Source organism: Bos taurus, chromosome 2 (genome assembly GCF_002263795.3).
Source record: "Bos taurus isolate L1 Dominette 01449 registration number 42190680 breed Hereford chromosome 2, ARS-UCD2.0, whole genome shotgun sequence".
Classification (NCBI taxonomy): domain Eukaryota; kingdom Metazoa; phylum Chordata; class Mammalia; order Artiodactyla; family Bovidae; genus Bos; species Bos taurus.
Window position 1 is genome coordinate 132,254,021 of NC_037329.1, and position 21,460 is coordinate 132,275,480.

The 21,460-nt window shown below is 52.2% G+C and overlaps 1 protein-coding gene and 1 long non-coding RNA gene across 6 annotated transcripts in view; one reads left to right on the forward strand and one right to left on the reverse strand.

Annotated features, from left to right (window-relative positions):
- Positions 1-940: 940 nt before the first annotated feature.
- Positions 941-20,605, forward strand: LOC112443424 (uncharacterized). Its single transcript, XR_009492302.1, has 4 exons — positions 941-1,698; positions 1,850-3,467; positions 15,291-15,867; positions 15,961-20,605. It is a non-coding gene; the product is annotated as an uncharacterized lncRNA (long non-coding RNA).
- VWA5B1 (von Willebrand factor A domain containing 5B1) overlaps positions 5,000-21,460 on the reverse strand; it is a 64,044-nt gene continuing 47,583 nt past the window's right edge. For all 5 annotated transcript variants that reach the window (XM_059879920.1, XM_059879933.1, XM_024983078.2 and 2 more), the window contains 6 exons: positions 20,601-20,738; positions 15,261-15,389; positions 13,081-13,149; positions 11,272-11,341; positions 10,242-10,359; positions 5,000-8,753 (listed from right to left, as the gene is read on the reverse strand). In XM_059879920.1, coding sequence (XP_059735903.1) covers positions 8,259-8,753; positions 10,242-10,359; positions 11,272-11,341; positions 13,081-13,149; positions 15,261-15,389; positions 20,601-20,738 — 1,019 coding nt within the window. In that variant the 3' untranslated portion in view covers positions 5,000-8,258. The remainder of the gene's footprint in view (positions 8,754-10,241; positions 10,360-11,271; positions 11,342-13,080; positions 13,150-15,260; positions 15,390-20,600; positions 20,739-21,460) is intronic.

Here is a 21,460-nt window from a genome sequence, read left to right on the forward strand (position 1 = left end):
TGTAGCTGGAGGAGAGGACCTTCAGGACAGGACAGAGGTGCAGGGCAGACCATGGGCTGGTGGCTCCATCCCTTACAAAGCCCATCTGCCCGCCTTCTGTTCTGCTTTCCAAAGAGGTGAGCTCTTACCGATCAGATTCCATCTGTCTCTTGCCCAGTGTGCCAAGCTCATGGGACTTGAGGGCAGCTCGGATGCCCCCACCTTGGGGGCGTGGGGGAAGAGAACTGGCCCCGGTCTGCTCACCGTCTGTGAACAGAGTCCCGAAACAGGGGCCATGGGCTACACAGGAGTTGCCTCAGAGAGTGCACCATCCAAGGGCGGAGACAGAGCCCTGTTTGGGAAACACCCTGGTCTGATGGAGGAAATGAGATCTGTGCCCTTGGAGAGCCTCCCACCTGATGTGGGTGCACAGCCGCTGCCCCAGGGGAAGAGATTTTCAAGGACGATGGGGGAGACATACACGCATAGGTGCACTAATAAAGTAGCCCATTAGAAGCTGCTCCCGGGAGGCCTGGAAAGGTGTCCTGAAGGAAATGGGTTTGCACAGAGTTGGGGTGGGCAGGAGGGGGTTCTCCGTGGTGGGGAGGGGGAGGCGTGGGCAGGGCAGGGAGGGACCAGGTTGTTACCTCTCCTTTGCAGTCCCAGGTGAGCTGGTCTGGTGTCTGGACACACGGGTGAATACGTGGCCTGCACAGCCTTTCAGTGGGCTTCTTGGCCATCACGAATCACCCATTTTTAGGAGAGAAAAAAAGACTGTTGGCAGGGGACAGGAATAGCTTCTAAAGCCTCCCTTCATCCCTGCTGCTCCTCTTTTCCCAGATGTCTCCGCAGGCCTGGGGTCTGGAAGGCAGTGCATGCCCACAGCACCCTCTGCTGGACAGCCAGCCTCCTGGTTTCCGGCTCTGGGGGAGAAATTCTGAAGTCAGGTAGGAAGGACAGACAGGCCCTGGGTCCATGTCTGGGAGGATCTTGGGGGCTTGCGAGTAGTGAAGGGAGAGGCTAGTTTGGCTTGGGATGACTGCAGGAGCCATCGGGGTACCTTGTCCCCCAGATCTCGGAGGGGGGCGTTCAGGAGCTGGGGTGGCCACCACCCTGGGTATCCAGGACTCCTTCTCCACCCCAGATCATGAGAGAGGATCCCCTCCCAGCAGATCCCCTATGTCTCGTTATATCCCAGGGGACGTGTGTCCCCTTCTTCCTCCAACCTGGCATCTGGGGTGGGTGGACTTTGGGTGGGTGGTCGGGGTGCTTCCAGGAGGGACTGATGGTAGGGGGACTCAGACGGGAATGAGAGCAAGTGTGCTGGATGGAAGAGCAAGAGAGCTTGGCAGAGCCAGGCTGGGACTCAGTGTTTTCTCTCCGTTTCAGGAGAATGGAGCCTAGAGGAGCTCAGGTGGTTTCCCTGGTGGGAACCCCTTGGGGTTTCCCAGGTGGCGCTAGTGGTAAAGAACCCTCCTGCCAATGCAGGAGACATCAGAGACATGGATTCAATGCTGGGGTTGGGAAGATCCCCTGGAGGAGTGCATGGCAACCCACTGCAGTATTCTTGCCTGGAGAATCCCATGGACAGAGGAGGCCGGTGGGCTACGGTCCATGGGGGTGCAGAGTCAGACACGACTGAAGCAACTTAGCACACAGCACAAGGGAGCTCAGTGCCTTGGAGTGGGACGGAGGACTTCAGAGGCTCAGAGACCACAGGTTCACTTTATTCTCTCCTTATACAGAGCTCCTGGGGAGACCCTGAGTCCCTGCTTCCCTGCACATGTCTTTCCCTGTGGGAGGGACCAGGAGACCCGTACAACCATCCCAGCAGGACGTGCATGTTCACACACACACCTGGCTTTTGCAGGGTGAAGAGGACCAAGCAGCCAACTGCAAGTTTCCTACAAAGGTAGATGGTGCCTGGCTCGTGTTAAGTCAGTGAGGTCTGAAAGGACTGTGCGTCCTCCAGCAGCGTGGAGCTGTGGTGGTGATCGGAGAAAAGGGCTGGTCTGTCTCAGTGAAAGCCATTAACCTGGTTGAGAAATCACCCATGGGGGCTGCCCGTGAACAGTGTTTCGGCTGACTGTTTAAGCTCAGCCTCTTGGCTCCTGGAATTGTTTCCACGAGGGGCTGTTGGCATGCTGTTTCTGGCCCATTGGGAGTTCCTGTTTTAATCAACTGTTCTCCCTGGACTCTGCCAAGCGATGACTGATTTTGAAGAAACGAGGCCAGCTGCTAGAGGACTTCCGAAGGAGCCTCAGTGTCCTGACTCGGGGGTCAGTGTGGGTGGCTTCCCAGGCAACACGGTGGCCCTCTAAGGACCATATTTTGTGGGATCACTGGTGACCACTGCGAAAAAGCAGAGATGGAAGCAGCTCGGCAGAGAGGCCACAGCAGGTGTCACCAGCACCTCTCAGGGCCAGCACCCTCTCAGCTCCGTTCAGCTCGGCGCACCAGGGCTGAAGCCCTGCCGGCACCTGCCCTTTGCCAGGTGGCTTTCTCTAGCTGCAGAAGTCAGCTCGGCCAGTGCACCCGTGGCTGGCCATGGATGCCGAGGGGTGAAGGTCCCTGGGAGGGACCCTCAAGCAGTGGCCGAGTGGAGCTGGTGCGCCGCCCCCCATTCCATCCCTGTGAGCGCTGAGATGGGCATCCACTCTCCTTCCTAGAGAGTTTGAAACTCAAAGTCCCACATCCTGGGAAGATTCCCACCCCATGCCCAAGTTCCAGGCAACCTAGGGGACAGTTGGTCATCTGAGAGAGAGAACCCAGATCAAGACAAATGTAACCGTACTAAGTGAGGCAGAAAGGTCACTGAACCTAGTTTGAAAGCCAAGCATGAGCTCTGAGAACAAAAGAGGGTCCACACCCAGAGTCACAAGCTGGTTAGCACCAATCCTTCTATGGGTGTCCTCTGCGCTATTATTTTAATTCTTCACGTGCCTAGGAAGTGAAGTGCTTCACGTTCCTGGAAGCACACGAATACACTATTTACAATGAATCCTCATCTCAGACTCTGCATCTGGGGGAACTACAGTGACCAACTTGTCCTGATTTTCCTGGGATTGTCACAGTTTTGAAACTCAAAGTCCCACATCCTGGGAGCCCCGCCCCCCCCGCCCCCCACCAACTCCTAAGTTCCAGGCAACCTGGAGGGACAGTTGGTCACCCAAGAGAGAACCCACATCAAGAGTGATGCAAGCACACTGAGGCGGAAAGACCACTCGATTCTAGTTTGAAAGCCAAGTGTGAGCTTCGAGAACAAAAGAGCAGACTCGAGTATAATTTTTGTCACATCGTCAACAGTTTTTATGAGCTAAAAGCCTTTAAGAGAACAGTAGCCACTGTGTAATATACAAAGAAGCCATTCTGCTGGGAACAGGCACAGGCATACAGCTCCAGGGTGGGATGCACTAACTGTTGGTGGACGTTAGACGCTGGTGTCCAGGATTCCACAGTGTCTACAGAACTGGCTACCAGGCAGAAAGGTGAGACGTGGTCCAAGATTGAGAAGTGTGGGGATATTACAGGTGAGCAGGCAGGGGTGGGGTGGTGCGCGGTAGGCACTTGAGGCTCTGGGGTCGGGGGGACAAGCACCGGCCATGCCACTTGAGCTGAAGCCGTCTGGGCGATTAGTGACTGGACTGCAGTGCACCTGTGTTCAGCCGCAGTGAGACGAGGCGCTTGGCCTTGGGAAGCGGCTGTAGGCTCCAGACAGCTGGCTCCTAGCCAGGGAGATTTGCAGCATGAACAGGAGAAATCCCACTTTGTCAGGTCACCTGGAAGGCAGTGCTGTGGAGAGGCTGGGGGCTGGGTGAACACGTGGGTCAGGGAGCTCCATTGTGGGGGCTGGAGGCCTGGCCGGGAGATGCTGCCAAGTTTCTGACCTTGGGGTGGATCTCTGTAGATCAGACTATCCAGCTGCAAAGTGCTGCACCCGCCCCTGCCCTGGTTATTTTTACGCTGGCTCCGCAGAGTGTGGCACAGCTGAGCCATGTGCCCATTTTTTTGTTTTCTCTAGTCCCTGCTAGGTTGGTGGGGGGGGGGGTGGTAAAAAAAGATCTTCCAAATGCCATAGCAGTGAACACACAACCTACTTCCTGGGGTAGCGGCTGCCTTCTCTTTCCCTCCCCAGGGCACCATAAGGGCAAAGAATGCATTTGTGTCTGGGGACCACCTACATTCCAATATGCAAATATCTTGAGGCAGTATTTGGACCCCACAGTGGAAGTTGCCAGAGTGTCACGAAGGTTCCAGCTAGGCAGGTGAGCTGGGTGGCTGGTCCCCTGGGGTAGGCTGCACTCAGATCTCAGGAGACCCCTCCAAATAAGGGTAGGGACAAAACCTGGGGCAAGTCAGGATTTAGAGGAAACTTCCAGAGGACTTTCCGAAAGCAGGAAGAAAGGAGGAGGAACCTGGCTTTCTCAAACATCTGAGAAGCGGAAGAAAACCCACCAGCAGCTAGTTTGGGAATCAACTCCTCTTTTCATCAGTCACAGTAGCAGAGCACAGTCGGTGACATTGGTTTGGTCCACAGGTAAGGGACAGGTTGGGAAGCATGAGTGCTGGCTGGAAACCGATGCTACTTATCTCCAAGTCCAGTGTAAGTCTGCCTACGTGAGGGGCCCAGTTTTCCTGGGATCTGGAGTTGGTTTCCTCGGATGAGGGGTTCTCAGAGAGAGGGCTCTGCCTCTGTGTGTAGCAGCAGGTTGGGCCCTTGAGGCCGGGACAAGGAGGCCCCAGCTGTTACAGCTGGGGGCTGTTACCGTCAGTTTTACCCACACACACACACCAATGAAAAAGCAAGTTTAGGGCCGTCTTCAGGGCCGATGGGGCCTGAGGCCACACCCACAGGTGGCAGGACCACAGGGAGGGGGCGTGGCCCGTCAAGACACACCCACCTGGATTGCCAGGAAGTGAGGAAATGTGTGCAGAGGAGACACCCTTCAAATGCTTCTCCCCAACCTCCAAAAAGAACAGGAACACCACACCGCCCCAGTGTGTCTGGCAAACAGTAGGCTCTCAATAAAGGCTTTTTATGGTGACTGCAGCCATGAAATTAAAAGATGCTTGCTCCTTGGAAAAAAAGTTATGATCAACTTAGACAGAATATTAAAAATAGAGACATTACTTTGCCAACAAAGGTCCATCTAGTCAGAGCTATGGTTTTTCCAGTAGTCATGTATGGATGTGAGAGTTGGACTATAAAGAAAGCTGAGTGCCAAAGAATTGATGCTTTTGAACTGTGGTGTTGGAGAAGACTCTTGAGAGTCCCATGGACTGCAAGGAGATCCAACCAGTCCATCCTAAAGGAAATCAGTCCTGAATATTCATTGGAAGGACTGATGCTGAAGCTGAAATTCCAATACTTTGGCCACCTGATGTGAAGAACTGACTCATTTGAAAAGACCCTGATGCTGGGAAAGATTGAAGGCGGGAGAAGAAGGGGTCGACAGAGGATGAGATGGTTGGATGGCATCACCGACTTGATGGACATGAGTATGAGCAAGCTCTGGAAGTTGGTGATGGACAGGAAGGCCTGGCATGCTGCAGTCCATGGGGTCGCAAAGAGTCAGACAAGACTGAGCGACTGAACTGAACTGAAAGGCTTTTTGAATGTCAGCGCCTGAAGAACCTGAATGGAGATCTAGCAGCATGTTCCCAACTGAATAACCTGGGGAGAGAGACTCACATCACCTCCTGGAGACGGACGATGCGTATGTATGCATTCATGGGACTGGTTGTCCTGACTTCAGGAAATCTGTTTCCTTAGTGTTTCCCCAGCATATTTGCCTGCTGGACAGATTCTCATGAATGGCTGACTCACCTGTCCACCAAGAAACAGTGCTGGAAATGCTGAGCTAGCGTCACCTCCTCCTCCTGCAAAAGATGAAATGGGGCCCAGAGGAGGTGGGCGACTTGCCAGAAGTCATACAGCACGCTACCGGCGGAGTTTAGAATGGCACTTAAATTCCCCAGCTTTCAACTCTGCATTCTTTTGAGCGGTGCCATTAAGCATTTGTATCCTCCTGATTCTTGAGCCAGGCAGGACATAAACGACCTTATGCATGACCTAGAAAGCAGGGGCCAGGTTAACAAAGAATCCAGATGAGTCCACATCAATCCTGATTACAGGGGCAGTGGTTCATCTACACAAGACCTTTTGTACTATTTACCTAGGGTGCTTCCCTCTTCCTTAGAACTAGTCCCTCTGGTCCTTTGCTTGGCAACCCTGGGGGCAGATTTCTGAGACCCGTGTCCTGTCAATACCACCAGAGTTCTTTAAACAAAGTCTCTTATCCAGATGTCCCCCAAAGCCCTTGGGTTATCTGAAGTCAAGGAGGATCTGTTCCTCTGCACCTTTGGGTGCTGGGTAGGGGAACCGCTCCCTGGAGAAGGGGGTGGTATGCCCACCACCCTGCTGGGCTTCTCAGTTCCTCCTTCGAGGAGTCTTACAGCACTGGTTTCGTACTGGGCAGGTACTGGACCGCCTGAGCCCAGGTCATTGTCTGCACTGAGCTTAGAGACCCAGAAGCAGCCGAACACAGGAAGTTGGACAGCCCAGTCCCAAGCTGGTCATGGTAGAGGGGGAGAGAGGCCTAGAAAGCATGTGGGACTTGTTCAAGGTCACACAGACAAGCACGCCGCGGTCACCATCTCAGAGATGGAGGATCCGGGACTGTTGGAGCAGGAGAAAGCCCCTGCTTCTCAGCTCCGGGGCACCCCGAGAGGGGAAGCCACTTGCCCAAACTAGTGCCAGGCGTTTCAGCTCTCAGCCTGACAGTAGTTCCATTCATGGGGATGGCACGCCCCATCCTGAGCGGACTGCCTTTTCTCCATGTGTGATGGGCGTCCTGCTGACCCCGCCCTCTCTCTCACCCCTTGAAGACCGGGCACTGAGTCTTCTTGGGGCTTCATGAAGGCGTTTGATCCGTGGGGTCCCCCTGAAGGGGACATCTGGCAGAGGCAGGCTTCATGCCAGGGTCCTGGGCCAGAAGGGACCACCTGGTGAGGAGAGATTAAGGCCTTGGGGAGCGGGGTGGGCAAGGGTGTGGACTCAGCCTGGGGTCCCAAGCTGGTGGGCTTCCCAGGTGAGGTCCAGACCCACCCCAAGGGAGTCTGCAGGGCAGAGGTGACCGGGCACCGGCCATGAGGGAATCCTAGGCTGGGACACACCTGTCCCCAACACGGCGGGCCTGAGAGAGGGAAGTCCCCAGGGGCTCTCTGCTTTGACGCTTCAAGAGTCTTTCACTTCATTGACTAAATCACAGCCCCCAGCTGAAGCCACCATCCCCAAATGCACTGCAGCCAAGCATGGGGCTCTGTTGCCAAGAAGGCCCCTTTCTTTCTCTCACCGTGTGCTATGGCAAGAGAAGGCCTCCACTATCCCAGAGTGCAGCCAACACCGGGAGCCTCTCTAGCCCCTCAAGACAAGTGGATAGAGCTTGCATTACGTAATTCTGGAAAGTGTATATCAATTACTTAAGGAGTCCTCTCATTTCTCCACTGACTTCTGTGACCATGGCTCTTCTTTTGGGACTGGTTTTGCACAGAATGTGGCTTTATGCTAAACCTCACCTTGCAGGGAGTCTTCCCTAGTCCTCTTTTTGAATAGGAAATCACAATCTGCAAACCAACACTGAAATATAGGAAGGGCTTCCAAGCCAAAATAAAAGTTCCCCAGGTGACTGTCGTAAAGTGCTGGGGAGGATGGTTCTCCAGGCAGTTTGTGGGTGGGATTTAGGGTCCTGGACTGTCACCGTGGAGTCAAGGGCCTGTCCCAGAATGCAACTGGCGGAGGTGGTCTCCCCCTGCCTAGATGCAAGCTTGCAGGTCTGGTTACTTTCAGCTTTGGGGTCTGTTCATCCATCCTTTATCTGGGTCGGGGTGGGGGGTGGTCTGCCCATGTGCTCCTCCTCCAGAGAGAACTGAGATTTAAACTGTATATTTCTCCAACCCCCAGTGGCAGTCAGTTCCGTGGCTCCCCAGAAGTCCAGGCAGAAAGGAATCTGGACATTCTCGAGACCTAGTCCAACTCTCTCACCTCACACATTTCTTTTACGGGTGGGGACACTGAGGCCCAGAAAGGAGGCAGGGGCTGGCCTAAAGTCGCACAGGTAGGTGGTAGCAAAGTTGGTGTTGAATTCAGGCCTCCTGATTGCCAGTCTAGGACTCTTTCTAGCAACAGTATATTGGCTATAGTTTTCAAGAGTGCCGCTTACAAGGCCCACGGGGTTCCCCTCACTCTCCCACGCCTCCCCAGCCTCCCCACCGCCCCCCTACACATAATTCGGGTTATAGCAGAGCATATTGAACTCCAGGTTCTCGTCCCAGTGCCGCAGGAGTACGAACAGCTGGCGGGCGGCAGCCTTGAGTGTGCCCTGCGTGCGGCCCTCAGGTACCTCCTGCTGTTCCAGCCATGAGCTGGCCTTGGCAGCCACCAGCTCCCACTCGACGAAGTAGGAGGCAGAGCTGTGCTCCAGCCACGCCAGCGCCACCACGGTGGCCCACATCTTCCCCATGTGCTCCACCACGGCCCTGGGCTCCTGGCCCGGCCTGCCCTCGGCCAGCGGCTCCTGGGAAAGGCCGTCGCGGGAGGGGTGCAGGGGCGCGGGGCTGGTGCACGGCTGGGGACTGGGGGGCTGGCGGGTGGTGAGTGACACCCGGTGGCAGGTGAAGGGCGAGGTCCACTTGAGCTTCTCCATGGGGACGTGGATGGCCTCACAGAAGGCTTGGTTGAGCAGGAAGGCCCCGGAAGCCAGCTGCAGAGACACCTGTGTGTGTGTGAGGGGAAGCCCCTCAGTGGGCATCACGCTTTTCAGCCCACAGAGCCCCAGGCCACGGCCAAGCCTGGGCACACAAGCACACCCGTTCACCTCCCCCAGCCAGCTCGCCCTGCCCACCCGTGGGATTTGTGGGACCCCCAGACCAGCTGAGCATCGCCGCACCTTATCCCACTGGTGCTCACACTGATGGCTCTTCCAAGTGCAGCTCAACGTCTTCACTCTAAACCTGCCTCTTGTCCTGGGCAGCTGGACCCACCTCAGCCCCTGGGACCATCCACTGTGGTTCAGGCAGCTCACCACCTGCTTCCTCCCTCTGCCTCCACTGGTTTCTGAGTCCCAGTGAGCCCACTCTCTAGTCAGCTCTGCAATCCGCCATCTGCCACTTCACATTATCCCTAACCCTCCTTACCTTCCCTGTCCCCCCACCTCCCCCCATCCTTTCTGTGTCCTGAGGGGTCTCTGCAAGGCATAGGGCACGTCACTCTTTGGAGGCCATCCACTCAGTAGTTTCAATTTTCTTCTGGGATAAATCCAAGCTATAATCCCCAGAGCTCTGGTTTGTGCTTGACTCTTTCCCCTCCCCGCTGTTCTCTAGCCCCCAGGTGCTCTCTCTCCTCTGTAAACTGTCACCACAACTCCTCGCCCTTTAGGTCTTGGCTTAACCATTCGCATCCTTCCAGAAGCCATGCCTCATGTCTCCCCATCCTCAAGCCTGGAGTTGGTGTCTCCTCCTTCCCTCATTAGTGAGTGAAGTCGCTCAGTCGTGTCCGACTCTTTGCGACCCCATAGACTGTAGCCTACCAGGCTCCTCTGTCCATGGGATTTTTCAGGCAATAGTACTGGAGTGGATTGCCATTTCCTTCTCCAGGGGATCTTCCCAACCCTTCCCTCATTCTCCCCCACCAAACCTGGTGTCTCCCATCACAGCACCTGGCGATCAGAGCTGCCTGGTTCCTTTGAGGTGTCCCCACTGGACACTGAGCGACTGGAGCTCAGAGACAACACTCACCTGGTCCAAGGTCATCTCCCAGGGTCTAGCACCGTGCCTGACTCAACAGACCCTTGTGACTACATGACTCCTGCTCTGTTGTCCGGGGTGTTTGGAGACTCCAAGTGACCGTAAGCACTTGGGTGTTCAGGGGCTGGGACAGGGCAGGGAAGCTCCCACCCTGTCCATCCTTCCAGCACCTTCTTTCCCCAACTTTTCTGAGCCCCAGATGTGGCAAGATCAGGCCCCCTTGCTCCTCAGTTCAGAGACACTCATTCCTGGCTGGGGCTCCTCACCCTGCCCCGCAGGCTGGCGTGTCTGCAGAGCCACTTGCTAAACACAGTACACGTCCCCAGGGTGTTCTTTTCACTTGCTGGTGACTCATTTCAAGGCTTTGTTTTTATGTATTGAAAAACAGACACACACATGGCACCAGTGTGGCCCCTCTGCTGCGTGTGGGACTGAGGCCTGGGGTCTAGGGCACTCACCAGCGGGATGTAGTCGGAGCTCTGGTTCCCCTGGGCTGAGTCTGGAGTCTTGGTCAGCGGTTTGCCCAGGAAGCCCTTGGCTGCTCTTGTCAACAGCCTAGACTTGTTGAGGCTCAGCCTGTGTGGGCAGAACCGAGGAGGAGTGACCACCGCCATCCCGGGGGTGTCCCTGGTCCACCCCCCCCTTCCCAGAGGCCCCTCGACAGCCTCTGAAAGTCCCGGCCAGAAGGGGTCTGACAGATGATCTCCTCCTTGGACAGCGGGGGAAACTGAGGCCCAGGGAGTGTGTCTCCCCAAGGCACTCACTCGAGCAGCAGCTCGAGTGAGGGGCGAGGTAGTACTCTTTTTAGGACCCTCTTTATTTAAAAAAAAAAAAGTTTTTAATTGGAGGATAATTGCTCTACAATGCTGTGCTTGTTTCTGCCACAGGTCAACATGAATTAGCCACAGGTATCCATCTGTCCCCTCCCACGAGAGGGCTTCCCACCTGGTAGCACAAGTGGTAGAGAACCTGCCTGCCAATGCAGGATCGTGAGATGTGGGTTCGATCCCTGGGTGGGGAAGATCCTTTACTGGAGGAAATGGCAACCCACTCCAGTGTTCCTGCCTGGAGAATCCTCATGGACAGGGGAGACTGGTGGGCGTCAGCTCATGGGGTCGCAAAGAGTCAGACACGACAGAGCGCACGCACACCTCTCTCTTGACCCTCCATCCCATCCCGGGACCCTCTTTTGACACCATGTTCTTGGTCAGCCCAGTGTCAGACAGTCATGTGCCAGCCCTCCCGGGGGGACCTGCACTTGTAAAGAGACCGTGGAGGTGTGGGAAGGGGATGTGGGGCGGGGGAAGGTTTCCGCAGTGTGACACCTGAAGACGATGCTGTCTCTGGGCAAGGGTCCTTCCTGCCACCTTCAAAGTGTTCACATTTGTGCAGCTGTCAGGCTGGGCCTACCTCTGGCCCCCAAGCCAGGGGCAGTGCCCTGAAAATGGATGGCAGTAGAGGGATCCCCCAGTGGAAATCCCCACGTACCTGGATCCAAAGAGAGTGTCTGAGGCCTTCAAGGAAGAAACGGTGTTGGTGGCCAAACCTCGCAGGGGACCTGGAGAGCCATAGAGTGCAAGTTAGGACCTGAGAGATGACCTTGTCCCACTGCTCACCACCCCGCTGGGGAAACAGTCCCAGAGAGGGGCAGGGGGCTTGCCTGTATGCCTACGGATCCAAGCTAATGATGAGGCTGTTTCTGAGCCAGTGGGTGTGGGGAGGGGTGAAAGATGTGGGTTCCTGGGGAAAGAAGCAGCCCTCCAAGTCCCCTTGGCTGGCAGCCCTTGCATTTTCTGGAAGTTTCCCTGTGGGGACAGTGACAGCTGCAGCCCAATCCCCCTCAGCCCCAAGCAGGGACACTGACTTTCTTCTGTGGGCACACTGATAGAAGATTCTGGGCAAAGGGAGGTGGGAGATTGGTCCTTCAGCTGGGAATTGGGATGCCTGATTCCTGGCCTAGCTCTGTCACCAACTTGCCGTGTGACCTTGGGCAAGTCATTTCACCTGCTCTGAATCTCAGTCTCCTTCCTTTAAAGCTTTAATTCCAAATAGGAACAGGAGTCCATCAAGGCTGTATATTGTCACCCTGTTTATTTAATTTATATGCAGAGTACATCATGAGAAACGCTGGACTGGAAGAAGCACAAGCTGGAATCAAGATTGCCTGGAGAAATATCAATAACCTCAGATATGCAGATGACACCACCCTTAGGGCAGAAAGTGAAGAGGAACTAAAAAGCCTCTTGATGAAAGTGAAAGTGGAAAGTGTAAAAGTTGGCTTAAAGCTCAACATTCAGAAAACGAAGATCATGGCATCTGGTTCTATCACTTCATGGTTAATAGATGGGGAAACAGTGTCAGACTTTATTTTTTGGGGCTCCAAAATCACTGCAGATGGTGATTGCAGCCATGAAATTAAAAGACGCTTACTCCTTGGAAGGAAAGTTATGACCAACCTAGATAGCATATTCAAAAGCAGAGACATTACTTTGCCAACAAAGGGTCATCTAGTCAAGGTTATGGTTTTTCCTGTGGTCATGTATGGATGTGAGAGTTGGACTGTGAAGAAAGCTGAGCGCCAAAGAATTGATGCTTTTGAACTGTGGTGTTGGAGAAGACTCTTGAGAGTCCCTTGGACTGCAAGGAGATCCAACCAGTCCATTCTGAAGGAGATCAGCCCTGGGATTTCTTTGGAAGGAATGATGCTAAAGCTGAAACTCCAGTACTTTGGCCACCTCATGCGAAGAGTTGACTCATTGGAAAAGACTCTGATGCTGGGAGGGATTGGGGGCAGGAGGAGAAGGGGACGACAGAGGATGAGATGGCTGGATGGCATCACTGACTCGATGGACGTGAGTCTAAGTGAACTGCGGGAGTTGGTGATGGACAGGGAGGCCTGGTGTGCTGCGGTTCATGGGGTTGCAAAGAGTCAGACACGACTGAGCGACTGATCTGATCTGGTCTGATTATGCATGGAGCTGTTTGGAGACTAAAAGAACCACCAAGGACTTTGTTGGGTTAAGACACTCTCTCGGCCCAAAGATCAATTACTATTTTAACTCAAGGGAGAGCTGGCAGGGACTTTGCTGGTGGTCCAGTGGCTAAGACTCTGCACTCCCAATGCAAGGGGCCCTGGGTTCCATCCTTGGTCGGGGAACTAGATCCCATGGGCCGCGACTAAGTGTTCACATGCTGTGACGATTGAAGATTCCAGGTCCTGCAGCTAAGACCTGGCACAGCCAAATAAGTAAAAAAATATCAAAATGAAAAACAGGAGCACTGGCAGACTGCGCTCACCTTCAAGAGTAGCGTACTTCTCACGGGCCATGCTCTCACTGAAGGGCGTCAGGGTGCTTTCCTCCACGTCTACAACAGAGGGAGCCAGTGAGGCCTGAGCTACCCGGCCCTCCCCTTCGCACCTCCCAGACCCCCCAGGAGGATGCTGGTCTGAATTCACGGTACCTAGGGGGGCAGGGGGAGAGCAATGTCCAGGTTCCTGTCCCTGCTTGGATGGGTCTTCACCTCCCAGAGACACCACCACGGCTCCACCACAAGAGTTGGACACGTCTGGGTTCAAATCCCAGCCGTCCCAATGGATAGCTGTGTGACCCCAGGGAAAGTTACTTCCTTTATAAGCTTCGATTGCAAACCAGGGCTAATAGTACTGCTTGGTGGTGTTGTAAGGATTAGATGAGATAATACACAGATAGTGCTCAGTGCCTGGCCTGTGGTATGTAATCTGCAAAGCTCCGAGCTATGCACTCAGCAGGGTAGTGGGAGCATGTTAGAGGCCTGAACGTGGTGGTTGGAGGTGGTGGGGGGGGGAGGGGTTGGTTCATGTCAGTTCTCCAGGAGGCACCAGAACATGGCACTGACTTGTCAGAGGGCTCTGAGCCTCAGTTTCCCCATCTGTAAAATGGGGATAATAATTACACATATGTGTACTGTGGTGATTATTCTTATGATTATTATTTAACAGCTGGAGAGTGATGGGCAATGTACTGTTCAGGAATGATCGAAATTATGGGAAAAACTTCACACACAGAAATGTTATGCTGAGCCTCTGTCTCCCCTCTGAGACTGTTAGCAGCTCTTTGAGGGCAAGAAGCTCTGTCTACTGCTGGGTGCCTATGTGGGGTGGGGTAAGGTGAGCACAAAAGTGAACCAGTGGCTGAATGACTGAAGCAACCAGAACATGGTGGTTAATCAATCTCATGGGCTCTGGAGCCGACAGGGCTTGTTCGCATCTTGGCTCTACTGTGCCTCTGCTGCGTGCCCTCGTGTAAGCCACTTATCCCCTCTGAGCCTCACTTTCCTCATCTCTTAATGTGGAAAATGAAAGAAACTCTCTCAGATGGGGGTGAAGAGTCATGGGTAATGAGAGTAGTGCTGAGCACCTAGAAAACCCTCTGTCAGTGTTAGGCATTCCCTCCTTGGGGAAGGAAAGGGAGGGAAGGGCCTGGGGTACACAAAGAGTTTAGCAGTCATGCACACCGGGTATGAATTAGGAGACAATTAGAAAAGGAGGGATTTGTGATTTTGATGGGAGTCATGGGCCACCAAGAGCTGAGCTACAGAGGATGGAAAGGGTAGACCAGAAGTTTCTTCTAGACTGGGAGCCCAGCTTGACTCAGGGGTAGAGCAGGTTCCCCTTGGAGGCTCTGAGGAACCAAGGAGTGGGCAAAACTCCTTAATCTCTGAGGAAATGCTCGGATTTTCACCCCCTCTCACACTATTCCTTTTTGAACCCATCAGTGTCCGTGAGTACTTTCTAATCCCTCAGGTACAATAGGGCTGTTGTCTGGATGTTGGGGCTGGCAGCCAGGTGGGACTCTGATGCCCTTTCCACACGCAGAGGAAGGCAGGAGATGCTCAGGGTACACGTGAGGGCACGGACGAAGGGGCTGGGATGGGTGCAGTGGTCAGGCTGTCTGTAGCAGGACAGAAAGACACGCAGACTTCCAGGACACAGGCTGTCCTATGAATGTGAGCAAGGTCGCCAAATGACCAAATCGTGGATCTTCAGGGACCCAAGCTTCAGGCACAATGGAATTTGGTGATGGTCGAGAGGAAGCTTTGGGGAATCCTAGAGTAAGCAGACGGTGGGACCCGAACAGATGGAGCTGCCTTTTCCCTGGACTTTTAGGTTTCCTGACATTCAGTGCCTGGGAGGACTCGGACGTTGGAAGCAGGGAACAGCCTGGGGTCACTGGACCTTGAAAAGGGAGAGCTGGGGTGTGGTGTGGGCACGTGGGCAGGGAGGCCAGTCTGCTCTCTGGTCCTGGCAGCATACCTGGGCCATGCTCAGCCCCTCTGCCTGTCTCAGGCCTCAGAGAATTCAGGAAGCCTGACCTTGCTCTGGCTCTGGCTCTGTAAGGCCCGGACTGGAGATTCAGAGAGAATCCGTCATGGCTTCGGACACGAGGGTGCAGGAACCCAGAGGCCCAGACTCCAGAACACACTGAGGCAGTTCTTACTTAGATTCTGATATTTGCTGTCCCCTGCAGCTGAGTCTTCTCCGAGCATGGTCTGGGACCGCCCGAATCCAGAAGTGCCCTTCCACTGTCGAGTCAGGACCCGAGAGCTGACCATCCGCAACGCAGCACCTTCACGAGGACGAGGAGAAGGTGGTCAGGTGGGTACAACTGTGCTAGGCTTTTGCCTTGTCCCCAGGGTCTCCCTGGTGGGCCAGATGGGAAAGAATCTGCCTGCAATGTAGGAGACCTGGGCTTGGTCCCTGGGTTGGGAAGATCCCCTGGAGGAGGAAATGGCAACCCTTTCCAGTATTCTTGCCTGGAAAATCCCATGGACAGAGCCTGGCGGGCTACAGTCCACGGGGGTCTCAAAAAGTCAGACATGACTGAGCGACCGACACGTTCAAGGCTGGCAGGAATGGTTCTAGCTTCAGCCTGTCAATTATCTAAAAGGAGGAAGGCATTGCAGAAGGCAAGACTGAGATTTGGAGCCAGAATGACCTCGGCTTGAACCCCAGCCCCATCTCTTACTAGCTGGGTGGAGTGCTGACCACTCTGAGCCTCAGTGTCTTTACCTGGAAAATGGGGATAATAATACTCACCTTGCCAGGTAAGTAGTATTGCTGAGATAATGTTCAGAAAGCACAGTGTTAGTTAGAAAAGGTTGGTTTTCTCAGAAGCACCCCATTTCCCTTCCTCCCAGTCTGCCACCTCAGAAACTGAGGTCCCAGTTTCCGCCTCCCCAGAGCATCACCAGAACGTCCCAGAGCATCACCATCAGAGATGAAGCTACAACACCCAACAGTGCGTTCTGGGGAACTCCGTTCTTGGAGAAAACTAATTTGTAAGTTGTTCCTAAAAGTGAAGAGTTCTACTGAAGAATAAATTTTGAAGATGTTTCATACTGTTAATTGCTCAGTTGTGTCTGACTCTTTGCAACCCCATGGATTGCAGCCCACCATGCTCCTCTGTCCATGGGATTTTCCAGGCAAGAGTATCGGGGTGGGTTGCCATTCCCTTCTCCAGGGGATCTTCCCAACCCAGGGATCAAACTGAGGTCTCCCACATTGGAGGCAGACTTTTCACCATCAGAGCCACTAGGGAAGCTTTATTGACTATGGCAAAGCCTTTGACTGTGTGGATCACAACAAGCTGTGGAAAATTCTTAAAGAGATGGGAATACCAGACCACCTGACCTGCCTCCTGAGAAATCTGTATGCAGGTCAAGAAGCAACAGTTAGTATTGGACATGGAACAATGGACTGGTTCCAAATTGGGAAAGGAGTACGACAAGGCTGCATATTATTACTCTGCTTATTTAACTTCTATGCAAAATGCGAGGCTGGATGAAGCACAAGCTGGAATCAAGATTGAGGGGAGAAATATCAATAACCTCAGATATGCAGATGACACCAACCTTATGGCAGAAAGCAAAAAGGAACAAAAGAGTGTTTTGATGAAAGTGAAAGAGGAGTGAAAAAGCTGGCTTAAAACTCAATATTCAAAAAATGAAGATCATGACATCCAGTCCCATCACTTCATGGCAAATAGAAGGGGAAACAGTGAGAGACTTAATTTTCTTAGGCTCCAAAATCACTGCAGATGGGGATTGCAGCCATGAAATTAAAGGACACTTGCTCCTTGGAAGAAAAGCTATGACCAACCTAGACAGCATATTAAAAAGCAGAGACATTACTTTGCCAACAAAGATCTGTCTAGTCAAAGCTGTGGTTTTTCCAGTAGTCATGTATGAATGTGAGAGTTGGACTATAAAGAAAGCTGAGTGCCAAAGAATTGATGCTTTTAAAGTGTGGTGTTGGAGAAGACTCTTGAGAGTCCTTTGGACTGCAAGAAGATCCAATCAGTCCATCCTAAAGGAAATCAGTCCTGAATATTCATTGGAAGGACTGATGCTGAAGCTGAAGCTCCAATCCTTTGGCCACCTGATGTGAAGAACTGATTCCTCAGAAAAGACTCTGATGCTGGGAAAGATTGAAGGCAGGAGGAGAAGGGGACACTAGAGGATGAGATGGTTGGATGGCATCATCGACTCAATGGACATGAGTTTGAGCAGGCTCTGGGAGTTGGTGATGGACAGGGAAGCCTGGCGTGCTGCAGTCCATGGGAAAGAGTTGGACATGACCGAGTGACTGAACTGAACTCGTCCTGTAGTCCATTCTCTGGGCCTCTTGATGTATACTAGCACCCTAAAGGCTCTGAGAAGTCCTACAGTAAAGAAAGCTTTTGAGCTTTATTTAATCCAGTGGTTGGGAAATGTTTTCCCCCAATCTGGTATTTCCTGTTTTTTTTTTGTGCTGAATGGCCATTAACAGGACATGAAACTGGGGTTCCAGTCTGCTAGAACACACTTTGGGAAGTGTTGATCCAGACCTCAGGGGGCTATGAGACTTCGGTTAAGACACAGGCCTGGTCCCTAAAACTCCCAGACTGTTTTTTCAGCTACAGGGGCTAAAATGATCAGAGACGAGTGGGAGGGGGTGAGCATCATTCAGGGTGACAGTGCCCAGTGGGTGAGAAGGCCAGTGGAGTGACAGCTTGGGCAGCTGGTCAGAATCTGAAATCAGAGGAGGTGAGGCAGAGAGAGGGAGTGGAATAATGAAAATTTTGGTGCCGTAGATTTTTAGAAAGTAGGGCAGAGGGGCAAGAGGAATGAGAAAAGGCGTATTTTATTTCCAAATACAATTCTGTCAAGAGGTCTGCTTTAAAAAGAAAAAGCTGCTGCAAGGGACAGAAAATGAAATTTAGGAAAGAAAAAGTACATAGAGTTTATAAACCTATGAAAAGTTTTCAACAAAGAAGCTAAAGAAATTCCCCAAAGATACTTTCTTCCCCTCTCAGATTGTAGGTTTAGAAAGATAAACAATTTTCAGTGTTGGCGAGAGTGGATAACACAGGATAACCTCTGAAGGCAGGGCTAGTTTGATAGCTTACGTTACAACAATTTAAGATGAGTCAGGACTTCCCTGGTGGTTCAGTGGTTAATCCATGCTTCCACTGTAGGGGGCATGGGTTTGATCCCTGGTTGATGGGCCAAAAGATTTTGTTTTTTTTAAAGGGCCAATCTTTTGATATGCAATCTTAATTCTGAATGTCAATTAACCCTGAGGAGATAACCAGACCATGTACAAAGATGTCCTTTGCAGCATAATTTACAATAATCAAAAGGGGGAACAAACAGACGGTTTAATAATAATAGTGTTAGTCGCGCAGTCGTGTCTGACTGTTTGTGACCCCATGGATGGTAGCCCACCAGGCTCCTCTGTCCATGGAATTCTCCAGGCCAGAATACTGGAGTGGGTTGCCATTCCCTTCTCCAGGGGATCTTCCTGACCCAGGGATCAAACCTGGGGGCTGGTTAAATAGGTTGAGATAAACCTTAAGAGGCAGTGGAGTGGGATCGCAGAGGGTGCAGACTCTGAAACCGGGTCGCTGCGAATTAAAGCCTGACTGCCCTTTGTGCTGCGTGACTGTGGACATGACTCACCCCCTTTGCCTCTGCTTCTGCATCTGTAAAGCGAGGGTAATGGTATCTTCTCTGCAGAGCTGTTTGAGGACTAAATGATTTAATATATATAAAGTGCTTGGAACACTGTCTAATTGGCTGTTATGATGATTGCTCCCTGCCGTGTGCTTAGTCATGTCTGACTCTTTGTGACCCCATGGACTGTAGCCCACGAGGCTCCTCTGTCCATGGAATTTCCCAGGCAAGAATACTGGAGTCGGTGGATCTTCCTGACCCAAGGATTGAACCCCCGTCCCTTGCATCTCCTGCATTAGCCAACAGCTTCTTTACCACTGGAATTGTTACTATTAAAATGAACAGTGGAAACATATTTCCCACACCCAGAGTTTGTAAGATATAGCACATATTGATATGATTCAATTCACACAAAATGATCTATCTTTTGATTTCTCTACATATAGATACTCATAGAAGTCTGGAAGGATGATCACACCAAGGGGGTAATTAGTACTCATTTCGGGATGACTGTCAGTTCCAGTCACTTTTACGTGCTTAATGTCTTCCTATATTTTATTTTTATTTATTTTCCATTGAAGTGTAGTTGGTTTACAATGTTGTGCTAGTTTCGGGTATGCAGCAAAGTGATTCAGTTATACACATTGTATCTATTGCATTTAGGTTATTACGACGTATTGAATATAGTTCCCTATGCTATACAGTAGGTCCTTACTGTTCACCTATTTTATATACAGTAGTGTGTATCTCTGAGAAGGAAATGGCACCCCACTCCAGTACTCTTGCCTGGAAAATCCCATGGATGGAGGAGCCTGGTAGGTTGCAGTCCATGGGGTTGAAAAGAGTCGGACACGACTGAGCGACTTCACTTTCACTTTTCACTTTCATGCATTGGAGAAGGAAACGGCAACCCGCTCCAGTGTTTTTGCCTGGAGAATCCCAGGGACGGGGGAGCCTGGTGGGCTACCGTCTATGGGGTCGCACAGAGTCAGACACGACTGAAATGACTTAGCATAGCATAGCATAGCATAGTGTGTATCTCTGAGAAGGCAATGGCACCCCACTCCCGTACTCTTGCCTGGAAAATCCCATGGACGGAGGAGCCTGGTAGGCTGCAGTCCATGGGGTCGCTAAGAGTCGGGCACGACTGAGTGACTTCACTTTGACTTTTCACTTTCATGCATTGGAGAAGGAAATGACAACCCGCTCCAGTGTTTTTGCCTGGAAAATCCCATGGACCGAGGAGCCTAATGGGCTGCCTGCGGTCTATGGGGTCGCACAGAGTTGGACACGACTGAAGCGACTTAGCAGCAGCAGCAGCAGCAGCAGCAGCAATGTGTATCTGTTAATCCTCAACTCCTAATTTATCCTTCCCCCACTTCCCTCTTTGATAACCACAAGTTTGTTTTCTCTGTCTGTGGGTCTGTTTCTGTTTTGAAAGTAAGTTCATATGTATCATTTTTTTGTAGATTCTACATATAAGTGACAGCCTATGAAATATTTGCCTTTCTCTGTCTGGCTTACTTCACTTAGTATGATCACCTCGAGGTCCATCTGCATCTTTCAATATTTTAGAATTTTCTACAGTGACACATGCCAAATGGAAATAGGACAATAAAGTCAAATTCATTTAGTAGGAAAAAAGGGAGCAGGATAGTTTCACAGCCCTCTGCAGAACAGTAGGCTGGGGACTCGTGAGCCTCCCACACCCTGGAGGTCAGACCCTCTCTGCCTGGGGCTTTTTCACTTCTAGGCCTTTCTCTGCACCCGTTCCCACCGGTCTAGGCTCCTTTGCACCCCAGACCCCCCTCCGGCCCACTGGGAGGACCCTGCCTCTGCCTTACCGGAGTTGGGGTATCCCACCACGGTGGGCAGGTAACGACTCTTGTTTATGTCCACGGGCACAAAGGCTGTGTACTTGCTGATGACGTTGCAGGCCTTGCTGGTGTGCACGGCATTCACCTGGTAGCGGCGGCTGGACCCTGCAGAGGGAGGAGCCGAGGGCACTGTGTGGACTCGGAAAGTCCTACCTCCACAGGTGCTAAAAGGAGGGCTAGGTCAGTGGCCCCATCTTCAGAATTCAATCAGGCCTTACAATTAAGGGGTTACCAACTTGCCATTCAGATCAGATCAGATCAGTCACTCAGTGGTGTCCGACTCTTTGTGACCCCATGAATCGCAGCACACCAGGCCTCCCTGTCCATCACCAACTCCCGGAGTTCACTCAGACTCACGTCCATCGAGTCAGTGATGCCATCCAGCCATCTCATCCTCTGTCGTCCCCTTCTCCTCCTGTCCCCAATCCCTCCCAGCATCAGAGTCTTTTCCAATGAGACAACTCTTCGCATGAGGTGGCCAAAGTATTGGAGTTTCAGCTTTAGCATCATTCCTTCCAAAGAAATCCCAGGGCTGATCTCCTTCAGAATGGACTTGGTTGGATCTCCTTGCAGTCCAAGGGACTCTCAAGAGTCTTCTCCAACACCACAGTTCAAAAGCATCAATTCTTCGGCGCTCAGCCTTCTTCACAGTCCAACTCTCACATCGATACATGACCACAGGAAAAACCATAGCCTTGACTAGACGAACCTTTGTTGGCAAAGTAATGTCTCTGCTTGCCATTAAGGATGTTAAAAAAATAAACTCTCAAAATTATTAAAAACTCCACCATCATTTCATAAAATAAGGCTATTTTAATGTAAAAGAG